This window comes from Panthera pardus, unplaced genomic scaffold, assembly GCF_024362965.1.
Source record: "Panthera pardus isolate Hobbes unplaced genomic scaffold, ASM2436296v1 HiC_scaffold_22, whole genome shotgun sequence".
Taxonomy (NCBI): domain Eukaryota; kingdom Metazoa; phylum Chordata; class Mammalia; order Carnivora; family Felidae; genus Panthera; species Panthera pardus.
In genome coordinates, this window is record NW_026526788.1 from 57,674,576 (window position 1) to 57,700,135 (window position 25,560).

The window sequence follows — 25,560 nt, forward strand, 5'->3', positions numbered from 1 at the left end:
TCTACCTCTTTCTGTAGCTATCTGTGTTCATTTCTTCTCTCTCTTTGTACACTATAAATTATTGGGACAGAGGCATGCCTCCAGAGAGCCTGTAAAATATTAAGGGCTCCATAAATAATAAGTGAATAAATTTTAAATACTATTTTTTTATTCTTTGCGTTAATATCCTGCATTACCAATAGGATTCGTCTATATAATTAAGTCACTTATGGGCTTTTCACCCAAATTGAAGGTTCTCAAATGGAAACACATTCTGTTTACCCATAATTGCCACATTCAGAAATTGTGAACATGACCACCCCCACTGTCTCTAATATTAAATTTGCTATTTGCTTTGAGGGCTGGATTAAGGAATGTTCGAGCTCTAAAGGCAACAATTCATGTTTATTGAAAGCCTGGTATGTGCCAGGCACACCAGCCTAAGTGGTTTGTATACAGTTTTGCAATTTAATTCTCACAGCAACACCATGAGATAAAAGCTATTCAGTTTCCTCATTTTACACCTGAAGAAACTGAGTCCCTTGTACAAGGTCCACTAGGTTGTACATTGGAGGAATTAGGACTCCAACCCAGACTTCACACTCCTCACTTCTGGGCACAGCTGTCTCCTCAGAAATAAAAGTATAAAATCTAAATCTTGCTCTCCAACTCTCAATTCCATATTGCAAAGTGAGCTCTCCATCAAATGGCTAACACTTGTGAACATACCTTTATATTGATTGATAAAAAGAACAGTAGACAACGTTTAAAAGAGAAATAAGAAGGAAATCCACGATCTTACCACCTAACAAATACTATCATTTTGGAGTACTCTTTCCAGCCTTTTTTCCATATATGTACCTCTAAAAAGGGGGGGAAATCCTCAGACAGTTGCATATAGGCTTTTAAGCAGAGGAGTCTGTTTAATGGTAAAGACAAGAGTGGCACCAAAGACAAACATCAGCTCTCCTGCAGCTTTGCCTGGGGTTCATCTTGTATCACATGGAAACCTGGAAATATGACACAGATAAAGCGTAATTAACAAGGAGTTGATTTCCTGCACACTCAAAGGTAGCCCGCATGTAGCACAGTACTCCTGAAGGAGAAGAGGGGTAGAAGCACTGGCTTGTGCTTTGAGTATCATACGTTATGTCTACAGCCGCTGAATGTGTAGCAAAAGTAAACTATGATCTACTAGAAAATGTTGAATGTTAGATGCATTCTTAATTCTTTGAGAAATTTGTTTTGAGTAGGGTTGACACACAATGTTATATTAATTTCAGGTGATTAGATCACAACACAGTGATTCAACTTCTGTATATGTTATGCTATGCTCAGGACACACGTCACCATACAACACTATTACAATAGCATTGACTATATTCCCTTTGCTACACCTTTTATTTCCATGACTTATTCATTCCATAACTGGAAGCCTGTATCTCCCACTCTCCTCACTCGTTTTGCCCATACCTCACCCCCCCTTCCCTCTAGCAATCATCAGTTTGTTCTCTGTATTTATAGGTTTGATTCTGCTTTTTGTTTATTTGTTTATTTTGTTTTTTTATGTTCCACATATAAGTGAAATCATATGGCATTTGTCTTTCTTAGTATGACTTATTTCACTTAGCATAATACCCTCTAGATTCATTCATGTTGTCACAAATGGAATGATCTCATCCTTTTATATGACTGCATAATATTCCTGTGTGTGTGTGTGTGTGTGTGTGTGTGTGACATCTTTTTATGTGCATTTGTCTACTGATAGACACTTAGGTTGCTCCCATATCTTGGCTATTGTAAATAATGCTGTAATAAACATAGGGATGCATATATCTGTGTGAATTAGTGTTTTTGTTCTCTTGGAGTAAATACCCAGTAGTGGAATTATTGGATTCTACAATATTTATATTTTTAATTTTTTGAGGAACCTCCATACTATTTTCCACAATGGCTGTACCAGTTTACATTCTTGACCAAAAGTGCACAAGGGTTCTTTTTTTCTTCACATCCTCACCTCACCAACACTTGTTATGTCTTGTCTTTTTGATGCATTCTTAATTCTTCATCTTTCAGTTACAGAAAAAGTCCATTTTTCTGTAAAAGACACCAGGCAAATGTTTCTTGCCCCCCTCTTTCTCCCCTCCCCCACCCCCTGCACCTGCTCTCTCTGTCTCTCTCTCTCCCTCCCTCTCTGATAGGCAGACTAATGGTCTCTAAAGATGCCCACACCCTAATCCTTGGAGCCTGCGAATATGTACCTCACATGGCAACTTTGCACTGTGATTAAGGGTACATACCTTGATATGGGGAGATTGTCTTGGATTATCCAGGTGAACCCAGCCTAATCACATGAAACCTTAATAGGAGTGAGACCTTACCAAGTGTGGTCAGAGTGAGACTTGACTAAGGAAGAAGGGTCAGGAGAGAACCGGTGAGGTGGCAGCTGAGGAGGACATAACCTGTCATTGCTGGCTTTGAAGATGGAGGAAAGAGGCTATTAATCAATAAATGGGGGTAGCCTCTAGAATCTGGAAAAGACAAGGAAATTGATTCTCCCCCAGAACGTCTAGAAGAGCTAACACTGATGTTAGCCTGGGGGAGACCCATGTCAAATTTCTAATCTATAGAACTGTAAGGTAATACATTTGTGTTGTTTTAAATCCTTAAGTTTGTGGTAATTTGTTACAGAAACAATAGAAAATGAATTGAATTTTCCCTCTGCCCTCTCTCCCTCTTCCTCTTTTTCCCTCTGTTAATTGTGTCCTAATTGACTAGTGTGTGTGACAGCATTATGCTTGATTCGCCAGTCCTTTGTATACCCTTGAATTCCTCAAAGACCACCCTTCCTGGCACAGTCACTACAGCAACTTTCCTGCGCTTCAACCTCCAGATTCTCAAGTGCACTCATCTCAAAAAGAAAGTCAGTAAAGAGACAGCAACTCTAGGTGTTACTCTTTGTACTGGATAAAAGGATTGATGACAGAAAATTTGTCTGTCTTATTTATTGCTGAATGCCCAGCATTTAGAGCAGCATTAGTACACAGGAGTAACTCAATAAACATTTCTTGCTTGACTGCTTGATTGATGAATTTAATTTAGAAACTTGTATCTTTTTCCCAAGCCACGTGCGGGAACCATTTGCTACTACTGACTCTCTGAGTATCATCATGACCCATCTTCCTCCAGGGAGAGGGGTGAATGCAATGGGCCAACTAGGGTGAAACTGAGGTTGAAATTGACCCAGAAGTAGCTCTGCTTGGTCAATGAGGACTTTGTGTAAGTATAGCTGATGCTGTGCCTGATGACAGATATACAAAGCTTCCTTAATCATTCATTCAACCAAAGTTAAGAGTCTACTGTTTGCAGTACTCTGCTACATTCTAAGGACACAAAGATAAATAGGACACAGTCACTGCCATCTCAGTGCTAACAACCTGGGAATGGCTGTTGACTGCTTTACAATATGATGGATACTCTTTTTTTTTTTTTTTTTTTTTTTTAGATTTTATTTTTAAGTAATCTCTACACCCAACATGGGGCTCAAACTCACAACCCTGAAATCAAGGGTCACACATTCCACCAACTGAGCCAGCCAGGCGTCCCTGATGGATACTCTTTCACACACAATGATCTCATTTAACTCTTAGTAGAATGATCCAGAGAAATGGGTATTATGAGCCTCATTTAATGGATGAGGAAACTCAGCCTGCAAAGTTAGATAACTTCTACAAATGGCAAGTAAGTGGTCCATGCCAGGCTTGGAATCCAGGTCTGTCTGGCTCCAAAAGCATATAATAAACTATTCACATTGTAGAGTGGCTTACAGTTTACAAAGCACCTTTAGCATACATTATCTGACTACTTCCAACAAGTTTCTGAAATAGGCATTGTTCTACTCATTTTAGCAGAGAAAACTCATATTCAACTTATTTGCCCAAGTCAGAAATTTTCTAAGTGACAGAACAAAACTGAACCCAAATCTTCTGACTCTAGACCCTATTCCCTTTCCACTCTTTCCTGTTTTTATCAAACTCTAAATTCTGCACACAGACCCACCTGCTATCTCTGAGAGTGTGATGTGAGACCCTGATGAAGACATGTGTGAGAATACAGAGTGAGGCAAACAGTACTGTTACTGTTGAAACTCGTGCCAGGTGAAAATTGGTTAGGTAGAGTTGTGTTCACTCTTGCACTGTCTGTTATAATCACTTGCTTGATCTGGGGCCAGCAATGTCATAACTATCCTCAAGTGTCATGTTTGGGTATATCTTGCACATTTCTTACATTCAGAACCACTTGGTTCAACATTTTGACATTATACCGGTGCTCATCAAACCTCATGGTCTAACTAGTCACCTTTTACAATAGAAAAGACAGGTCCCCAACCAATCACTATACTGCAAGCTTTTCCTCCCTTTCAGTAAGACCTCTTTTGTCTCTGGTGGTTGCAGACCTGGGTCAAAAGAGGTTTGCTGCTTATCAGGGTTACTTAAGATTGGTGGTGATAAGAGCAGGTGTCTGTGAAAATCTCTTAAGGATAGTAGTCATCTATTTACTCATTTATGTATCTTTTATAGTTACCTGGGACCAGGCCTGGTCTGTAGCATTCATTGAGTGAGTGAATGAATGAAACCTCCAAATATGCTAACGTGGTAAGACACTGTAAAGGAGCTCAGAACTCAGGAGCACTGGAAGCAAAAAGGAAGCCAGTGAAGAGAGCTGATGGAGAAGTTTACATAGGGCCACAGGGATGTGGTTTGCTGCTGACCATGTGTTGTGCCCTGAACTCAACACCAGCAGTTGTGAGGACTAAACTTGGCCTTTCAGTAGAGTGGACTAATAGACCTACTTCTGCTACTAGCAATGTGGCCTTTGGCAAGTTTCTATTCTGATGTGGAATACGGGGGACCATTTAATATCTGGATTTTTTCCAGAGCCTCTGCCATCACGTTGGAACCCTTCACCAAAATGTCTTATTCCAGCTTCTTTCCCTGGTGTCCTCCTGTGCCCCAGCTTGCTGTACCCCCTAAGTTGATGAGCACCACCTCAAAGTTGTCTCCATGGAAGAGCTTCCACCCAGAATCCCCACTTTGCTGTCCCACCCCTCATCATGGGACCTTCCTCTCACCATCCGAGCAGCCAACCAAAGTGAGGCCCTGATGCAGCTCTTCTTATACTTTGCATGAAAACAGTCCTCTGATTATTAAGTTTAAAACACACTTTTCTGGGTCTACCCAGATCTCAGGAGGGGCCCCAGAATTTTCTAACACCCCTAGAAGATTCTGTTGCAGGTGATCCAAAGACCACTTCTTGAGATTAAGTGGTCTAAACTTTGACCCTAGACCAGTGGTTCTTACCCTGGGAGTTTATTGATTCCCAAGGGACCTGAGGATTGCACTCAGGAGATCCACGAACTTGAAGGGGGAAAAATACATCTTTATGTTTTATTAGTTCTTTTTTTAATGTTAATTTATTTTTGAAAGAGAGAGATAGACACAGAGACAGAGAGCGAGCAGGAGAGGGACAGAGAGAGAGGGGGACACAGAATCTGAAGCAGGCTCCAGGTTCTGAGCTGTCAGCACAGAGTCCCATGCAGGGCTCGAACTCACAAACTGCAAGATCATGACCTGAGCCAAAGTCAGACACTTAACCGACTGAGCCACCCAGGCACCCCTATGTTTTATTAGCTCTAACTGTAATTTAGCATTTCCTTTACTTTCGAACGTAGGCAACAAACTCAGTAGTATTAGTAGCACCTGTGACTTTGTCACCAATAGAAATCCTTAATATTGTCCGCACGTTACTGCTGCTGCAGACCTTGAAGGCAATTTGTATTTATCACTACTTTGAAATTATGGTTGTTTTAGACCTGCCACTAGCTTTTGTTATTTAATCAATTCATAAAGAAGCACAGGGGTGACTGGGTGGCTTAACTGGTTAAGCAGTTAAGCGTCAGACTATTGATTTTGGCTCAGGTCATGATCTCAGGGTTGTGAGATTCAGCACCACATCAGGTTCCGCACTGGGAGTGGAGCTTGTCTGAAATTCTCTCTCCCTCTCTCTCTCTCTCTCTCTGCCCCTCCTCTGCTTGCTCTCTTTCTCTCTCTCTCTCAAAAAAAAAATGCACATATAATACTATACCACTAGTTTTTTAATTAATTTATTTATTTTGAGAGAGACAGAGAGAGCACCAGCAGGGGAGGGGCAGACAGAGAGGGAGAGATTGAATACCAAGTGGGTTCTGTACTATCAGCGCAGAGCCCGACATGGGGCTCAATGTCACAAACCATGAGATCATGACCTGAGCTGAAATCAAGAGTCCGGCACTTAACCAACTGAGCTATCCAGGTGCCCAATATACCACCATTTAAAAAAAAAAAAAGATTCTGATAACTGTATTTTAATATTATTGTGTGTATTTCCTTTTATGCATTTAAAATATTGTTCGGGGGGGGGGGGTCTCATAGGCTTCACCAGACCAACTTTTGTCAAAGTTGTCAAAGAGGTCCTTGGCACAGAAAAAGAAATGGTTAAAAGCTCCTTTAGATAGAGCTAGTTATGCCAAAGACCAAAAACAATTTCTGGCACCTTCTGCTCCCTGCTTTTCCTCATTGCCCTTTCTTCCCAAAAGCCAACTCATTAGCCAGGTGGAGGATCTCACAAGAATTACTGAGCTGCCTCCCGGCATGGACTGTGTCCTGAAAATGACCTTGGCAAAGATTAGGAGAGTCTGGGTTCTACTGAAGCTTCCCTTGGCCTGGAGAATTTGTCCCTTTGTTTTCTCAATCAACCAGAGCTACCTCTCCTAGTTCAAAGTCCTCTGTTTTGTCAGTATAAATATTGACCTGAGTGGGTAAGAAAATCATAATCATACGCTCGATGAACAGAAACTTCCTGGAACAGGTTACTAGACAGTCATCAGAAAGAGAAACTGAGGCAGAGAGCAAGGACTGTCTACTCTGCTGTGTGCCAGCACCATCATCCTTACTTGATTTCCTATACAGACTGGCCCAAGAGTGAATAAGGAGGGCATTCCCTTTTGGAAAGAGAAGCAAAAGCAAGACCATACAAACTGGCAAAATGACTGCCAGGTGACAGGGTGTTTGGGCAGTGCCCACCAGTTATAACTCTCCTGTGCTTTATAGACTCCTAAGTAGCTGGTGAAAGCACTATCCGGTTTACAAATGAGAAAGAAGCCTGAAACACAAGCATCCTGGCCCCTGGCACCATCCACACTGGTTGCTCTCTAGGAGCTCCTGGGGAGCTGCGGAGTTTATCCATGCATCCACAGCCAGAAAGGAATCAGCATTCCTGGGTTTGTGGCTTACAGGAAATTAATGACTGGGTTAGACACGACCTGGGGACTCCCTATCCTTGAAGTCCTAACACCCAGGGAGGGATTCCTAGGTTGGGGGAATGCCCTACCTTCTGGCTTTGTCCAAGACTGGGATTTCTTAGGAGGTTGGGGTGCCAATCAGCGACCATAAATCTTGGAGAACCTTTACCGTTTTACAAGGGAGTTCGCGGGGGCTGCTCTTCTCCCTCTCACAGTCTATTTACAACGCCAAAACCTCCGTGTTAATGGACCTGGGATAATGGTGTTTACTTTACCGCGATAAAGCGCTCAGCTCCCTGGGGGAGCGGCTGTAAAATGTCCTGGAGGTAAAGGTGAAGGGGGGCGCCATAAAAGCGGGCGCTGGAAGGGGAAGAGGCACCGGCTTCTTTTCCAGGCGGGCCCTGGCCCTCCACCCCTAGGCCCGGCTGAGCAGCCCAGGCCTCGCGGGTGAGGACGGTTCCCACATAAATCACCAGCGCCAGAGTCTCGGGAAAAGGCGCATTTTTCATTGCTGGCTGCAGGGCAACTCCCGACAGCGAACGAGAAACAGAAGTTCTCTTTAGATAAACCGTTTACCGGAGCGCGCGTCCTGGCAGCGCGGCCCACAGAGCACAGGGCAACGGGGTCCTGGCGCTGAGCCCCCACCAGCGGAGTACCTTGCAGAGGCCCCCAAGAAACCCAGATCCTCCGGGCGGAGGAGAAAAAGTGAGAGCCAAGCGAGAAGGGAAAGGAGAACCTCAGGGTCTGGGGAGACTGTCTGGGGAAACTGGAGAAGCAGCGCACCGGAAGACGCTACGGAGTCCAAAGACCTGAGAGGTCAACTCGTCATTTACCCAGATCTGTGTGACCTGAGCTCCAAGAATCCTCAGTTATAAAACGTATATAAAAAGTACTACCTTCGTAGTCTATGTTCACTGTTAAGAAATTATATCAAAAGCAATTTGTAAAACCTGTAAAGCCAAAATTATCAAATGGCCATGAGCTGGCCTGGGGGATTTTGAGAAGCCCCTGAAATGGCTGCACGAGCCCAGGAGCATTCTCCCAAGGAGAGGGTCCATGGCTTACATCAGGTCCCAAACAGGTGCTCCAACCCCCAAATGTTGAGAACTGGCACACTAGTTCTGTGGCTGGATTGAATGTTAGGGTTCTAACCCCCACACTAGCTGTGAGGCCTTGCCCAAATTACCTAAACTGCCTGTTTCCTCCTCTGTAAAATGAGATCATAATTCCCAGGATTGTTGGGGACGGTACAAATCTTTGGCATGGTGTCTGACGCATAGTAAATGCTAACCAAATGCTAGATATTTTTACGCGTCAGCCCTAGTCCTGTAGCAAAGACATTTGGCTCTAAAGCCAGGAACTCCAGGCTTAGTCTTTTCAAACTGAAGGTTGCCAGATCCCCCAAACCTTCACTGGCCCTTGGCCCCGAAGCATGCCCCTTGCCAGCTTTGCGATGGCGACCTTTCCACTGCGCTTGGTGGGGGCGCGGGCCTCGGTTTGCCCCCAGAGTGTTCATTAGACATGGGGGTGCGCACCTAGGACTCAGTTTGGGGAGCTGTGCGCTTGCTGGGCGGCCCCCTTTGAAGGCAGCTCTAACCCTGCCGGCCGCCAGGCGCCCAGGGCTCAGCCATAATCCGGATTTGGAGGCCAGAGCACTAAGCTGGCTGCCACCGACAGGAGGGAATCAAAGCGGCCGCCGTCCTGGTAGCTCCAAGTCTTGTTTACTTGTTGACGTGTGCGCACCCAAGCGGGACGACCTCGAGTTTTGAGTAGCCTTGAAAGAAGAGAGGTCCCCCCTCCCCCCACACATACAACCCAGGAGCAGGCACCTCCAGCCTCCACCTCACCGGAGGCCGAAGCTTCCTATCGCTAGCAGACACGTTTCCTTCCCTCCTAAGGTCAGAGGTCGAGCCCCGGAGAGGCCTGGTGCCTCTTCCCTCGAGGCCCACCCCGCTCGGCGGCCCGGAGCGCCTTTCCAGCCTCGCCTTCTTACCCCCCTCCCGGCTCGCCATCCATTAGTGTAATCCGCTGTCCAAACACTGCGGCCGGGACGGCCAGACGTTGGTGTAAACAGACCCGGGGGGACAATTCTAACGATATAAATAAAATAACCATTAATAGCGAAAATTGTTCGATGAGCAGGAGGCGGAACACCCGGGACTCCAGTCTCACTCGGGTTTGTGTACACAGCGTGGACACCACGCATCTGTCAGGTAAACCGGAGGTCCTTGTCCCCGCTGAAATCTAAATCCAGCGCAGGTGAGGTCCCCGCAGGCGCGTCAAGGGCCACCCGGCTCCTGACACGCACAGGCCTGGACATGCACACGGCTCGGGACAGACGCTCACGCCCAGAACGCCATGTCACCAGGGGCTCGAGTTAACGTCACCGCCTGAGCCCGGCCCCAAACACAGCGCGAAGGGAGTCAACCCGGCTCTTCTCCAAAATTCGCGCGCCTAAGTGTCCAGCCCCCGGGTGCCACCAGGCTCCCCACCTTGCCCCATCGAGACCTCGGTGCGCTCAGGGGCGCAGAGCTCACACCTAGAAACAGGAAAAATCAACCTCCACTAGTCCCGGGGTCAATAAAAACTAACATTTAGTGAGCTGGGCACCGCGCTAAGTGCTTCACAAAGGCGATCTCTAATCCTCTATGAGGTAGGTACTTCTAGTACTCCCAGGTCTACAAACCAGGAAAGCAGGGCTCAGCATTAATGAGTTCACCCAGGGACAGAGTGGAGACAGGATTTGAACCCACCACTCTCCGCCAGGAAGCGCACGGTGCACACCCGAAGTGCAGGCACTGGCTCAGATTAGGACGTGCCTGGCTCCAGCGAGTCCCTGGCCCCGCCGGGCTGTGGTGATTTTCCAGTGGGAAGTTCCTACTTCTGTGGAGGGCGTGGGCAGAGTGGCCTGGGATGTCGGGACAAAGAAGGAGGGGAGACGCCTAAAGAAGCCCTTGGCCTGTTCTGGGAGCCCAGGAGCTGGTGGTTCAAAGCGCTCCCAGAGGCCTCAGCGGCCCTGCTCTGGCTTCGGAGCTGCAGACACTGGACGCCCGGGCCAAGCCAGGAGGAGCTGCTCCCAGACCCACGTTGTGGGGGAAGATCTGCTCAAGGGAAGTTCTCCTTGAGGTCAGGTGGCCATGGAGTCCAGGTTCCTGGAGTTGGGCTGGAGTAAGGCGTTCTCTCCAGCCCACCCAAGCCTTGGAGTCTTGCCATGGCATCTAGTACACAGGCCTGGAAGTCTCGCATCCACCTCTTACTTGCTCTGTGACCTTGGACAAGTCATTTTATTTTTGTGGGCCTCGATATCCATGACTCTAAAATGAGGGGGAGAAAGCAATAATGTCTGTACCATGGGGATCTCGTAACAATAGGGAAGAGATGATGCATGTGGAATGCGTTGTTCACCGGCAGAAGGTTTATTATCAAGATTAATATTAACTTCATGGCATGTGCCCAGAAGGCAGAACAGAGGGCAGGCAGGCCCTCTTCTTTGTGAAGAGAAAGTGAAAAAGGACAGAGATGGGGAGAAAGGAAGCAGCTATGAAGGCATGCTGATAGGGAGAAGAGGAGAGGGGGCTACACGAAGCTCAGCCCTACCGCCAAAGCATGTTTATCTTCAAGGCAGCTTCAAGGAAATCCCAGAGCCTGTGGACTACTGCCTAGGCCTTGGAAAATTTGTGGTGGGGATGAGCTATCCAGTACCCAGCAGGAATTCACAAAATGCTCAGCCTGGTAACACTGGGGCTGGCCAGGGAAGGGAGAGGAACAAAGACAGAGAGCTCAGTGTGGAAGGCAAGGAACTTAACCTTGGGCGAGTTAGTCGCCTTACCTTCTCCAAAGCCTCAGTTTCCTCCTCTATATAGGGGTTACACTAATACGGCTCTAGATAAGACCTGTTGCAGGAAGCAGAAACAATAACAACGGTGGACACTTAGAAGAGTTTACAATAGGCCTGGTACCATTCTCCGATCTTCATACCCAGGACTCTCCCAAGCCCACCAAGGCAGCTTGCCCACAGTCTGTTTCTGTTTGAGTTGGTGAGTGGGGAGGCTCTTGGTCACTGAGCCTTATGGTGTGCTTGTAGGAAAGCCCTGAATGGTAGGCAGTGTTATCCACATGCCCGATGGGAGGATTATTGTGACTGTTATCAGCAGTATTATTTCTATGATTACCGCTGCTCCTTCCCAATCCTGAGAGGCAGTAATCATTAACTCCTCTTTACAGAAAAGGAAACAGGCTCAGAGAGGATAAGGGATTTGCCTGAAGTCACACAGCAGATCTGCGACAGAGTGAAGAGATTAGAAACCATGCGATTTCGAAGACCAGATGTTCTCCCACACCAGAAGAGAAAAGGAGAGGCGTGCAGGGCAGTGGGCTGAGGCAGGGTAGGAGAGGGACACCCACCCCCCACTGGGGTAGGTCCAGGGCAGCTGATTTATTTACATTCCAGCGTGGACACCAATTGGCCAGATCTTTATCTAAACATGATAACAATGACATGAGTCTTTGGGGATTTGTTTACTGTTGCTAAAAAATGATGCATTTGTGGGAGCGGGAAGCTCAGGCTGGGTGTGGGATTTGTTTGCTGTGGCTCCAGAGGGTGGGGAGTGGGTAGGGGGGAAGCCAAGAAGAGGCTGTTGGTGCTTCCAAGAGTATATCCTAAAACTCCAATGATTAAGAGAACTGGTCTCCTTGTTTGGGGACAAAAAACCACACACACACACACACACACACACACACGCACACACACTCACACACACACACACACACACACACACACACACACACAGTTTGATAGTTTGCCTGGGAGTCCAACTCCCTGATCTCTGCTCAGTGGAGGAGAGGTTCAGAGCTTCCCTCCTTGAGTTTAACAATCACCCCTTGAGTCCACCTTCACAACATTTACTACGTCCCTCTCTAAGCTCAGAGGTCTGTAAGCACTTTCCTTCCATCATTTCTTTAATCCTACAGCAGGCTTATAAAGTCCAAACCACTTTTGTGGGTGAGAAAGCTGCCACCTACCGAGGCTGAGGGACGGCTCAAGGTTACACAAGACTACAAAAGTGGCGGAACTGGGCTCCAAACCTCTGCTGGACTCTAGGGTCACTGCCTTGGCCCAAGAGACAGGAGGTGTGATCCTGATTTAGAGAAAGCCACATCTCCCCCCATGCCCCAAACCCAGCCTCCTCCACTCTGTGGGCTCTCCCTGCGGAAGAAGGTGTCATACCTGCTACCTCTTACACTTGCATGCTTGTGATGTTTGCGTGCATCCATTCACATTCACACTTACTGGATTACTGGTTGTGAGTGCTGTGAACATTCATCTGTGCCCACATCTGTGCTCACTCAGTGCAGGGGTGGGGGGCACAAACATACACCAGGCCACTCATCTACTATCCTAATGGGGGAGGAGCATGTAAAGTTTTTAAAAGTCTAAATTACAGAATAATTTCAATGTGGTTTTATTACTTTCAAGAACACACACAGTGATTACAACCCTAGTAATAAAACCTATCCCCTCTTCTCTGACTGCAGCTTAAATAGGTCCCTGTGGAACCACTTTGTACTAGACTAATTGTAATGATCCCATAAATTGCCTGTATGGAAATAGTGCATCTCATAGTCATGGAAGCTGGTTTTATTCTTGGACCATATAAACATTTCTCTCCAAACCTCATGTCACTACCAGCAATCACATTATTGTGAGGAAAAAAGGAGGGAGAGGGATTCAGAATGAGTGTTGGCCCAGCCCCCGTTTTGACCACACTCTCTGAAAGAGCAGAGCCCTAATGTGGAGTCTACACTTATGGGCACAGTCCTGAAAGCCTTCTTCCCCATGCCTTTGCACATGTGCACGCACTGATGTGTTCACACAGGAAAACACCTTCCTTTTCATTCAAGGAGAAAGAGAAGTCCATAGAAACGTATATATCAGGCCTGTGTCCATCTGTTGGAAACCCGTATTTATCAGAGTGATACAGCTGTCATCAACCTCAGAAACATGGTGGTTGCAGATGGAATGGGAAAGGGTAGAGGTCGCTGGCTGCTTTCCATGCAGCATGGGAGCCTGACTCACAGGGGAGAGCGCCCCAGACCCGTCTCCTCTCTGGAGGCCAGTGACTCAGTGGCCCCACTGGCCCCATACCCAGTAGCTGGGGGAGGGTAAGAGAGTATAGGTGGGCCTAGAACAGCTACAGAATGCTCAGTCCTTGCAACTGCTGGCTAGGATGAGCCAGGATCCTACTCTCTTCTCCCAGATTTGGCCCCTGCATTTTAAGGCAGTCCCTGAAACACTTCCCAGCTGGGGTGATCTCAAGGCCCCGAATCTAAAGTGGGGCTGGCAGGAAAGAAACAGAAAGAAAGATCAGTTCAGCTGGATCTTGCTCATGTGGGGTGGGGGAGGGGGTAGTCCTGATCTGGGAGCCCCCATCTGTGCTCTCAAGGGATGCCTGGGGCCCGGGCCTTATGGTCGCCTTCAGCTCTGCTGTGATCCTCTCCAGACTGCCACAATAGTAGGAAACGGAGGCTCCGCAGGATCTGCCTTGAGCGGGGATTTCCACAGGGAGGGTGGCCAAGCCTGCCACCTGGAGCCCCACACACCCACCAGGGCCCTCAGCAGAGATTGCTGGGGGTTGGGGGACTGGGGAGTGGGAGAGGTCCTACAAGCTGAAGCAGGGTGCAGAGTAGTGTCCCTATCACAAACTCCAAAGTGCTTGGGCATCATTAGGAGCAGCTCCTGAAATAAGAGTAGTACAGGATAGAATGGGGGAGATGGTCCGGGACTCAGAAGTGAGGCCGTGATCCACTGGTTTAACTCCGCCCTATGCAGCATCAAACACCTGCAGGGGCCACGACAAAAATGCAGGAGAGCTTCTGAGTGGAGAGGGGGGCCAGGGTGTGGTGAGATAAGATAAGAGGGAAAGGAAGAGAGAGTGAAAAAATAAGGAAGAATGGAACAGGTAGGGAGGAGTGGAGACCCAGTGAGAAAGGAGACCCATGACAGGAGGAGGTGAGGAAGAAAGGGGGAGTGAGGAAAGGAAGGGGTGGAGATGTAGATGGTCCCAGTGCAAGAGGAAGGAGCAGAAAGGGGGAAAGGGGTGGCTGCAAGGGGTAAGAGGCCGCCAGGGAAGTTCTGGGGTCCCAGACTCGGAGGCTCTGCCAAGACTGGATGCCGGGAGCCAAGAGAGGTAAGAAGGTAATTCTCTCCCATTGGCGGGAGTGCTGAGACCTTGAGAGGAGTTCCAGAACTTTTGGCAAGTTCAAGGACGGAGGCCCAGCGTACGTCTCCCGCGGACCTGCTGGGTCCGGGCTCTTGGCCGGCGGCTGGGGAGCAGCGCGCCAGGGACAAAGCCCAGCACTCCCGGCCCCGTCCCGCGCGGACACAGTGCGCCGACTTGGCGACGCGGCGCCCACGCTGGCAGGGCGGAGTCAGGCCTGGCAGCCTTACATTCCCCGCAGCCTCGGTGCCGCCCAAATCTTGACCTCCGACCTGACACACCGGCGTCTCTAAGGGCGAGACTTCGAAACCCAGAGACCCAGAGATGTGGACCCGGGCCTGGCTCCTCAGGCGAGTCAAGCCTTCCGTCCATGTGGCTGTACGCCCTCGAGCACCTCGGTCCTTTCCAGGTCGGGTCCTTGATCGGTTCCGAGCAAGGCCAGCTGCCCACCCCCCAACATTCCTGCTGAGTCAGACAAGCTGAGACTGTCGCCAGAGTAGTGGGAATTGGTGGGTACCCCCAGAGCTTCAGGAAACCAAGGGCAGGTGGGCGGCTAGGCCAGCAGACCCGGATGCCCACTGACAGAGCAAAGGTTCCCCCTGGATCTTGGCCATTGCTCTCCCGGTGCGGACCAAAGACCAGGAACGCCAGGCTGGACGCAGCGAGGGCAGGATAAGACGCTACTGAAGCGACAAGACTGTGGCAAACTTTTCTTTCCAAAAGAAAAACGTCTTTTTCGTTCTCAAACGGTTTGAAGTTATTCCCTTCAACGTGACCCCCAGTGAGACTTGGGAAAAGATTTCTACGTTCTAGGAAGCTGGAGTCCCGTGGCTTGTGGTTGAGAGCAGATAGGGTTGGAAAGATCGCGCTAGAAAGGGTTAGGAAGAACCTCTGCTTCTTGGAACGTGATAACCACATCCCCCCCGCCCTTCCACACTCAGTGCTCAGAGATCCGCACGAGCAGGCAGGCGCTCTGGTTTAACAGAATTAATCTGCCAAAGACTGCAGCCGCTCTTCTGAAGTTAGATTATATTTTAAAAGGTCTATAGACATTGAAATTTCGCTAAAGGAAGTTAAACTCACACACACACACACACACACACACACTCTCTCTCTCTCTCTCTCTCTCTCTCTCTCTCTCACACACACACACACACACACACACAAATAATAAAACGTAAGGAATGCCTCCAGAATTCCAATTTAATCCCCAAGTTAAATTGCTCACTGCACTTCCAAATAGCACATGCAAATAGCATAAATAAATGTCTGTATAGGCATCCTTTATGTAGGTATTTTGTTTTTTAAAATATTGAATTTTCATTCAACAAAGTTGGCTTTTTTCCTTGTGTTTTATCAGCAGAACAGAACCGCTTTTGTTGACAAAAGCTGTATTTACATTGTATTTACATTATTTAAAAACTTTTTGGAGTGGGGCAGATACACATAAGATAGATGTGGAAGGTCCTCTCCCTGAGAAATCGAAACTCACATCCTCAGTAAGGGCCTGCAATTTACGAAGAACTACTTGGATTATTGAACTTGGACTGATTTTCTCCCAGGGAAGGGAAGTGGTGGGTTGCTTAGAAAACTCCATTCCAAACACATTCTGGGGAAATCTGGCATTTATACAAACACATGAGAAAAAAAAAAAAAACTAAAATGCTCAAAACTCCATTTTAAAATCTTACAAAATTACAGAAACTTGGGGAAAATTCCTCTCAAGGGATTAGATCAGTTTAATGCTTTCTGGGACTCACCTATGTAGGTGGCATTTCTTTAAAAGTGGAAAAAGTATTTACTCTTTTCACAAAACACGAGTGCCTCTAGATTGCTCAAAAAAAGAAAGAACGAAAAGGATAGCTTTCTAACATCCTTCAACCAAAACACATACTTACATGCCACCATCAACAACGAAAACAAAATAACAGGAATATATTTAGTGCTACAGGAAAAGAAGAAATGCCTTTCTTCTTTCTCTTTCTTTCTTTTTTTCTTTCTTTCCTTCTTTCTTTCATAAGTCAAGGAAAATGAAATTTCTGGGAAAGCAGTAAAAAATGAAACAGTAAATTTAAAAAAACCTACCTGAAATGTTATATAGTTTTGACTAGCTGTGTACATCATGGGATTGTTTCTCATGCTTTAATAGAGCTTCTGACTGTGGTGCTACATTTAGAGTAGAAAGCCGTGATAACTTTAAACTTTTTTGTGACTGTGGTTACATTAAATGGTTATTTGAATAGCTGAAAGGAAATAACATAAGCAGTGTCATATATAATTAAAATGATTGGTTATCTGCCTCTATTTCTATGTATATTAATTAAGCAATTTTTGTGTAGAGAATAGTAACTTATGGGAACACTTTACAGTTTCAAAGAATCATCACATTTTAATTTGATAATATATTTATTGTGATGGCTAGCATATGGCTTTTCTCCAGAAAACGAATAATATTATACATCGCTTATGCGTCTATACAGCCCTTCCCCTTCATTGATTTTGCCATCATTTTACTATGAGGAGGAGGGAGATATTCAAAAATGTGTAATGTGACAAAAGCCGAGGGTAAGTAGGCAGACACACTCGATTAAAACAACATCAAATGTGTCCTTGGTTGCAGCTATATTTACTTTATCTGACAGTAATTAGCTAAACTGACTGGAACGAAAACCTATTATTACTGGAGCACAACTCCAGGATTTCAAAGATCCTCTTTTCAGACCAGAGAACGCAAATGCCCCAGAATGCGATCGTAACTAAATACCCGCGTTGGACCCAGATTCCACATTCTGATAAGTAACTCCCAAGAACCCACCGCTGCGGTAATGTAACTTAGTGTAACTACTGCCTGGCATTTTCTTCCAGGACACCAGCTCGAAGCGGGCGGCTCACACGCTCACAGTCGCCCAGGCTGCGGGCGCAGGAAAGGCAGGCTGCCTAGACGGGATTGGCCTGGTGGGGATCCCTGGTACGTAGCTCTGCTGCAGGGGAACCAGACCGACCAAAGGGAGCCTGAACAACCAGGAGAGCAGAGCTGGAAACGTCCTAAACGCAAGCCGAGGTTTAAGGCCAAAACCAGCTCTAGGTAGCGGGTAGAAGTCTTCCTCCCGCCAGCTAGATCAGCCCTGAGCCGATTAGAGAGGAGAAGAGAAAGGGGGGGGACAGGGCACCGAAACCACTGGCTAGGCCCCTTCCCCTGGGCTGCCCACGCTCTGGATCCTCACCCGCCTCCAGCCGGGCAGAACTGAACTATGTCCCTGGGCGGCCGGGACAGGAACAAAGCGGTCAGAAGCTGCAGGAGAGAACCACTCAGGCCTAGCACAAGGGCACCTGGCCGGAGAGGGGTGGCAGTGGCTTTGGGGGAGAGCCGACCGCATGGACCTGCGAGTGGGGAGGAGACAGCCTTCTTCGTGCTCAGTGAGGGGGCAACCGGGTGGCCTCCGGGCAGCAGCAGCGGGCGTATGAACTTGTTCCCAGCACCCCCGGCCATGGGTTCTAAGATGGGGGTTCTTAGGAATGGACTTAGGGAAGGCCTAAGAACGAAGTGCTGCAGAGAAGCAAGAGAAGGTAGGAAGGAGAAATGCAACGGGTAGCTTTCTTCTTTTTCTTTCTTTCTTTCTCTCTTTTTTTCTTTCTTTTCCTGACTCAAAATCACTCAAACAAAACAAAACCAACGCTCAAAGAGGCGGAAAAATTTGGGAACCAGAAATGTTGTCGGAGATGGTCTAGCTCCGGGGAATGGGAGTGGAGGAGTGGGGCTGGAGCGCAGCTTCCTTCTTTTAGGCTTGACTGCCAACGCGACGCACACCCTCAAGGACCCCCACCCCACAGTGCCGCGCACTCACCCCCACCTCTCTCTCTTGATCTTTGCGCCCGAGCGGTTGCGATCCGCAGCAATACCAGGTGCATTCTTCTCCCTGCAGCCCCTGGCCTGGTTTGGAGAAGCCGGCCCCGCCTGGGACGTCAATAGTCTCAATTCTGAGAAGAGAGGCACCGGCAAGGCTCTTCCCACAGAGGGTCTCCCCCACGACCCGCGGGCCGCCGCCACCCTAAGTACTCCCGGGTGCACGTGGCCCGCGCCGCATCCCAGCTCTCCGGGCGGCCCCAGCGGCTGACTCCCCGCACCATTTCCGCTGGCTGCCGAACAGCCCCGCCTCTCTCCCCTCCCGCCTTTCTCTTCTTGGCCTTGGGCACCCACAACTCCCAACGCAGCGGGACCCGCAGGACAGCTCTCCACGGCTCGCCCCAACTCTAGCCGTGTGTGCCGCGCCCGGGGGCGTTGTCCACAGTCCCTGCACCTTCCACCTGCCCCTTCCAGCTAAGACCGGTCTCCCACCATCTTGGCGGAGAAAAAAAAAAAAATGCTTGGGGCGGCCAGGGCCGGATATGGGGCGCCTCGGTTGGGCTGGAACCGGTCTCTGTTTTTTCCAAGGCCAGTGCTGAGCCAGGTCTTTCTGTGGGCCTCACAGTAGCTCCCGCTGCTCCTCACTGGGCGAGGCGTGGTGGCTGGCGAGCGCCTATTGTGCAGAAGATGATCCCCACCGGCGCGGAGTTTCCAGACCTTCAGGGGACCCCACAGATTCGCCCAGAAAACAACCAGGGCCACACGAGGGCGCCAGAAGGCGTATGGGTTGGAGAAATTAGAAAGCCGCCTCCGAGGGTAAGGGCCTAGATCCAAGTTCCCGGTTTGAATATGCAGAAAAGAAGGCCTCCATGGCTGGGTCACAGATACTGCTCTCAAGATCGTAAGAAGCCACCCAGTGTGTGCAGCAATCCAGCCACGCCATCACCAATGCAGTCAACAAACACTGCTTGATCTCTGATGCAGAATAGTGGTAGTTGAGGTGTACCGAGCACTTAATATGTGTGGGGCCCTGCACTAAACTCCTGGCATGTTTTGTCTTTTATCCCTGGCAACAACCTCTGAATAAGTATTACTACCTCCTCTTTGTAGGCAAAGACACTGAGGCTTAGAAACGCCCAAGGCCACTGACTACTTCAGGATTGGAACCAAGAGCGGTCAGACAACCAAGTTTACTAACAACTCCATCCTCCTGTCTCTCACATACCTGCTTCGCGCGGCAGCTGCAAGGGCTACAAGGGCAAATACAACGGAGACCTTTCCTTCGGGGGCTCATAGTTTACCCAGGGCCACCAGGCAGGCAATATATACTACTGGGTGAGAAGTGATAAGTGACACGAACGTCCTTTACTAACACGCGCTGCGAGTTCAGATGCGGGAGGGATGACTTCCGGCTAGGCGATCAGGGAGCTCTTCCTCGGAGAGGTAGTATTTGAGCAGAGCCTTGGAGAACAGCTTTCCATTCATGGAAACAAGGGCAAGGAAGACGTTCCAAGTGGAGGGAACAGCTTAAGCAAAGTCAACAAGTCGGGAACAGACACGTTGCCCATCCATAGATATACAAAACAATCCGTCTTCTTGGGAATCCTGTGGCCGGCATTTACGGGCCAGGAAGTTTTCTTGCCCCATAGCAGCTGGGAAAAGCCACGCTCCTGGGCCATTCTTCCTGGCAGTTGGCTCATGGACAGGAAGCCTCCCAGAACTGGCCCCGGCCGGGAAGGTACAGCCAGGCGGGGCGGGAATCGGTAGTTCGGGCACCCGGGGCATTGCAGCCTTACCCACAACGACTTGGACTTCACGACTCTATACTAGTCCTTTATTTCTGGTAGCGCCACAGCACCCCACACAGTGGATGCGGGGGGCGTGGTCCACATGAGCCGGAGCCAATGGGGAGGGAGGCCGAGGCGAGAGCCCCGCCCCCGACGTGACGCACGACCCCCGGACACAGGCTTCGCAGCCCCGGCTCCAGTCCCTGCAGTGGCTGTAACAAAACCCAGACCCCCAGGTCCGGGCCAATGGAGGCGATTTAGACTGGAGCGGGACCGCGTCTGTCAAAAACCCGACTCGGCAGCAGCGGCAGAGTCCAGAAGGAGAGCTGGAGCCGCTGCACTACTTCCCCGCCCCCGCCGGGATTTATTGAGTATTTGGACTGGACAATTAAGTGGCCCTGATGATGTTACCAAGCCCGGTCACCTCCACCCCTTTCTCAGTCAAAGACATTTTGAATCTGGAGCAGCAGCAGCAACAGCACTTCCACGGCGCGCACTTGCAGGCGGACTTGGAGCACCACTTCCACTCCGCACCGTGCATGCTGGCCGCCACCGAGGGGACTCAATTTTCTGACGGAGGGGAAGAAGACGAGGAAGAAGAGGGCGACAAACTGTCCTATTTGAACTCACTAGCCACAGCCGATGGCCACGGGGGCTCGGGGCTCTGTCCCCAGAGCTACGTCCACACAGTCCTGCGAGACTCGTGTAGCGGGCCTAAGGAACATGAAGAGGAGCCCGAGGTCGTGAGGGACCGGAGCCAAAGTGAGTAGAGGGGGAAAGAAAAGCCCCCGCACATCTGGAGCAATGGCGGAGCGCCCGCAAACAGCCCACAAACCTTGTCAGCAGTGCTTCCCGCCCCTTTAACCTTTGGCTGGGGTCATGCCTCGCCCTGGTCAACGACAGCTCCGCAAAGCGCAGGTGCCTGCGAGCGAGCCGGGTCAGAGGGAGAAGGACGAGGTGACCCCGACAACTACGCCTCCCGCCTCCCGGAGAGGAGAGGCAAGCCCCCAAGGGAAGGAAGGGAAAGTAATTGCTGCCCAGAGGCCGATAAGCAACACGGGTTCAGTAGTCAGGATCCAGCAGCTAGAGAGACAGCTTGAGCCTCTTCCTCTTTTCCCCCTAGCATGAGACGAGTTCTTTGAGGCCGGGACAGAGGTCCCCTCTTCTCCAAAAAAGATGATCCAAGCAGGTTGTGTTGGCAGGGCGCAGGAACTTTGGTAGAGACCAGCCAAGTGATTTCCTCACTTCTCTGCTTGGAGTTCAGTGTCCTGGACCCCAAGGCACCGGGCAGAGAGGGAAGGGACAGTCCGGGCGAGTGCGTGGGAACCCAGTGCATTTCCGTGTGCAGTATGTTCACACGGGAGAGTTTTTTGAAGATTCATAAGGTTATGCTTTGTGTCCCAGGCTGTGGGGCTGCAGGGTGAGTGAAAAACGCGCCGAACGTAGTCCTAGATCCCAGCTGCTCACATCTGATGGGAGGTGAATTGGGTAGGGAAGACAGGATAACTGAATATAGCTTCCAAGGAAGTGTCTGCTTCTGAGGGGAGAGAATCAAAGAACGTCTTTCCCAAGAGGAGGTCTGATGTGGCAGCAGCCAAGGCCTATACTCCTGACAGTTCCCCTGGGCCTAAAATCCACATAATACAGTCTAAATCAGTTAATCAAATTTCTTTTTTTCTCTCAAAGGTAACACACTCATCGTCACGCAGACATTTAGCCGGGGGCATGTTGTCTTTTAAAAGAAAAAAAAAAGTTCCTAGGCAATATAGGAGCGTTACACTCAAGCATTTTCTAACAGAAAGATTTTTCAGGCAACTCACACCAGCCCCCAAATACCAACATGCTTCACACCTTTGACTATCCTTAACATAGTGGAAGGCTAACAAGCTTGCAAATACTCTATAGTTATGATATAGTTGCAAGCTTTCATCCTGAAGACAGTCATTAGCACGCCGAGCCGCACATTTAATACAGAGTAATCTCTTTCTCGCTGATGCTCAAGTTCTAAATAAAGGCGAACTACCCCTCCCCATGGAACGTGCCTCCACCCTCTAAGGGCGTTCTGAGGGTGCTTGGGACGTCGCGGGGTCCCATGGCGCCAGCAGCCACAAACTTTCCAGAAAGTCCAGGCATTTACTACCGCACGCACCGCGCTGCCGCCCAAAGGGCCACAGTGCACTGGGATAGGAACCGCGGTTAGGCTGGGAACTGCTAAGGGACGCTGTTGTTTTGCTTCTTCCGCAGAAAGCTGCCAGCTGAAGAAGCCTCTGGAGGTGGCCGGGGATTGTAAGGCGGCGGAGGAGAGCGAGAGACCCAAGCCACGCAGCCGCCGGAAGCCCCGGGTCCTCTTCTCGCAAGCCCAGGTCTTCGAGCTGGAACGCAGGTTCAAGCAGCAGAGGTACTTGTCGGCGCCCGAGCGCGAGCACCTCGCCAGCAGCTTGAAGCTCACGTCCACGCAGGTGAAGATCTGGTTCCAGAACCGCAGGTACAAGTGCAAGAGGCAGCGGCAGGACAAGTCTCTGGAGCTGGGCGCGCACGCACCTCCGCCGCCACCGCGCCGCGTGGCAGTGCCTGTGCTGGTGCGGGACGGCAAGCCGTGCGTCACGCCGGGCGCGCAAGCCTACGGCGCGCCCTACAGCGTGGGTGCGGGCGCCTACTCCTACAACAGTTTCCCCGCCTATGGCTATGGGAACTCGGCCGCCGCCGCCGCCGCTGCCGCTGCCGCCGCCGCCGCCGCGGCGGCCTACAGCGGCAGCTACGGCTGTGCGTACCCGGCAGGCGGCGGCGGCGGCGGCGGCGGCGGCGGCGGGGCCTCCGCGGCGGCCGCGGCCATGCAGCCCGCCTGCAGCGCTGCCGGAGGCGGCCCCTTTGTGAACGTGAGCAACCTAGGCGGCTTTGGCGGCGGTGGCGGCGCGCAGCCGTTGCACCAGGGTGCGGCGACCGGGGCTGCTTGCGCGCAGGGCACCTTGCAGGGCATCCGGGCTTGGTAGGCACGCGGCTGGTCACGCGGCAGTCGCCCCACTGCAGCCTGGCACCGCGGGACTGAAGCGCGAGAAAGGTTGGACCTTAGGGCCAGGTCCCCTCGTTAAAAAAAAAAAAAAAAAAAAAGCCACACAAAACAACAACAACAACAAAAGACACGTCTCGATCCCCAGGGCCCCGGAGCACAGCTCGCGCGAAGCCTGGGGAAGGGGGATGAGGGGCGAGGAGGATGCCCGAGACCGGTCGCGGAGACTGTCTCTGAGGCAGAAACTCCGGCTGGGTGCCGGGGAGGACAATGGCCCCGACTCTGGCCCCGAAGTGAGTGCGAGAGGCTGGGACTCTGGCTTCCGTTTGGTTCTCCCAAACCAAGAAGGCCTTCTTTCCCCTTGGCCTTCCCGCGGCTTCCGCGAAATGTCGGCAGAAAACCCAAGGACAAAAAAAAAAAAAAAAAAAAAAAAAGGCATGAAGGAGAGAAAAATGGGTGTCGTGGCTTGAGAAATCCCCAAGCCTTACCCACCCCTCTGCCCCTTTTGCGGCCCGGAGCGCCACACCACAGTCAATTTTCCTTTTCCCAACCGCCTGCCTTCCGCAGCAGATACCTCGGCCTGGATCTCCGGATTGTCAGGGGGTAGAACTCTGCGAGATAAACAAGCGAGGCATGATCAAACATTAGGGGGTCTGAACAAATCCGGGAGCTGGTGGCCCACCGGAGGTGTTACCAGGTTTCCTTTCTGTTTCATATTCTGTATTCAGCACATATAATATATCTATAACTATATCCACACGCCGTGTACACACCCGCTGCCATACACTACAGGAGTCAATAAACAAGGTGCAATATTTCCAAACCGTTGGTTGCAGACTTTGTTTCGCTCCCCAAAGTGGAGAGGGATCCTTTAAACGGGGGGAGAAGGATAGGCAATGAAAAGGTGCATAAGGGAAAGCAATCTTTCCTGGGCGATCGCAGGCCTGGCCTCTCCTGGGCCAGCCCCTGGGCTGCAAGTGTGTCCTCTTGGTTTTATTCATTAATTTCTCTTTTCTCTTGTGGGAGGACAGGTCGGAGACTCAGGGCCTTTTGAGGTCCCGGCTTTGTAATCCCCACAAGTTTTACCCAAATGCTTGGGCTAGTGTTTGGGCCTGCGTTAGACCAAGACTTAGACTCTGCCCCACCTCGAAGGTCGCCAGGGAAAAGGAAACCTCGCCCCCTGGCCCAGCTGTAGGCGGCGGGAAGGCGGTTCCTTCAGCGGCCGCCGCCGGGGCCTCTAGCGCGCCCAGGGGCGCTGCGCCCCGCCGCGGCCGAGTTCTCCCCCTCGGCCGCCCTCCCTTCTCCCCCGGCGGCCGCGGCTTTATGCGGCTCCTTGTCACTTGCGGAGAATGCCTGTGCGAGGTCTGTGCTGCCACACGGCCGATTGTGAGCGTGCCAAGGCGGGTGAATGGGGAGGCCTCAGAGCGCCGCGCCATTGTGGGGCCGGGCCTCGCTGAAAGACGGCTCCGGGCCGGGAAGGTGCGGAAAGAATGGCTTTTTATTGGAGTCCCGAACAAAAGGTGTGGTAGGAAGGCGAAGTCCCCTGCGCGAACAAAAACCCCAGCGCGTCGGGATTGACGTCCCCCCCGAGCTCCCCATTGCTTCTCAGAGCGGGGGCTTTGTGTAGCAGTCTGCTCAACAGAGGGACGGAGAAATGCGCGGGGGTTTTGTTCCCCACTTTTTGTGCGCTGGGGGAGGGAGCGGCAAGGGGGGACGGGGGCTGGGCGGGCAGCAGGGAGGGGCGCACTGATTAGGCCGGCCGGCCGCGGCGCGGAGACGTTCAGCGGGAGTCGGCGGCCTGAATGCAGGGTCATTATTGCTACAAGTTTAGCAATTTCGCCCTTACAGGAGGGGGCGGGGGCTGCTTGGCTGCTGCGGGGCCGCCGGGTTGGGGAATCTGCAGAGACCTGGTGGAGGAAGAAAAAGGAGGGGAAGAAAGGAGGGAAAGGAGGGAGGCAGGCAAGGGAATCCTCCAAAACTCGCTGACCGCCCAGGATGAGGCTTGGACAAGTCCAAAGAGGCCTAGCGGGAGGCTGGAAAGGCGGCGCCTAGGGGCGAAGACCCTCCCTCCCTTCACCTCTTCCGAGGCAGAAAAACCCTGGAGTTGAGCGTGAGTTATAGTGCACCAGTTTGGCGGTCCCTCACCTCCTTGCCGCCAGTTCCCTCCTCTCCTACGCCTCCCTGGAGCTAGGGCAACTCCTCCCACCACCCCTGTAGCCGCCGGGACGCCCCCAACCCCCTTCCTAGGGAGCCCTCTCTTCTGAAGCTGTTACATTCCCATGAGTTGCTTAGGGTAAAGGCTGGGGAGGGAATTCTCACTTCCTAACACGTTTCTCGCTACCTGTAGCCTGGAACCACTGACCCATCCATCCATCCAACAGTATTTA

General features: G+C 50.6%; 1 protein-coding gene and 1 long non-coding RNA gene across 3 annotated transcripts in view; one reads left to right on the forward strand and one right to left on the reverse strand.

Annotated features, from left to right (window-relative positions):
• The window catches only part of LOC109272752 (uncharacterized), a 68,373-nt gene extending 48,446 nt beyond the window's left edge, over positions 1 to 19,927 (reverse strand). For both annotated transcript variants that reach the window (XR_002082588.2, XR_002082589.2), the window contains exon 1: positions 18,381 to 19,927. This is a non-coding gene — a long non-coding RNA (uncharacterized LOC109272752). The remainder of the gene's footprint in view (positions 1 to 18,380) is intronic.
• A 257-nt stretch (positions 19,928 to 20,184) lies between these two features.
• Positions 20,185 to 24,012, forward strand: NKX2-3 (NK2 homeobox 3). Its single transcript, XM_019459098.2, has 2 exons — positions 20,185 to 20,928; positions 22,411 to 24,012. The coding sequence occupies exons 1-2, from the start codon at positions 20,568 to 20,570 to the stop codon at positions 23,154 to 23,156; spliced, it is 1,107 nt and encodes a 368-aa protein (XP_019314643.1). The 5' UTR covers positions 20,185 to 20,567; the 3' UTR covers positions 23,157 to 24,012.
• Positions 24,013 to 25,560: the final 1,548 nt, after the last annotated feature.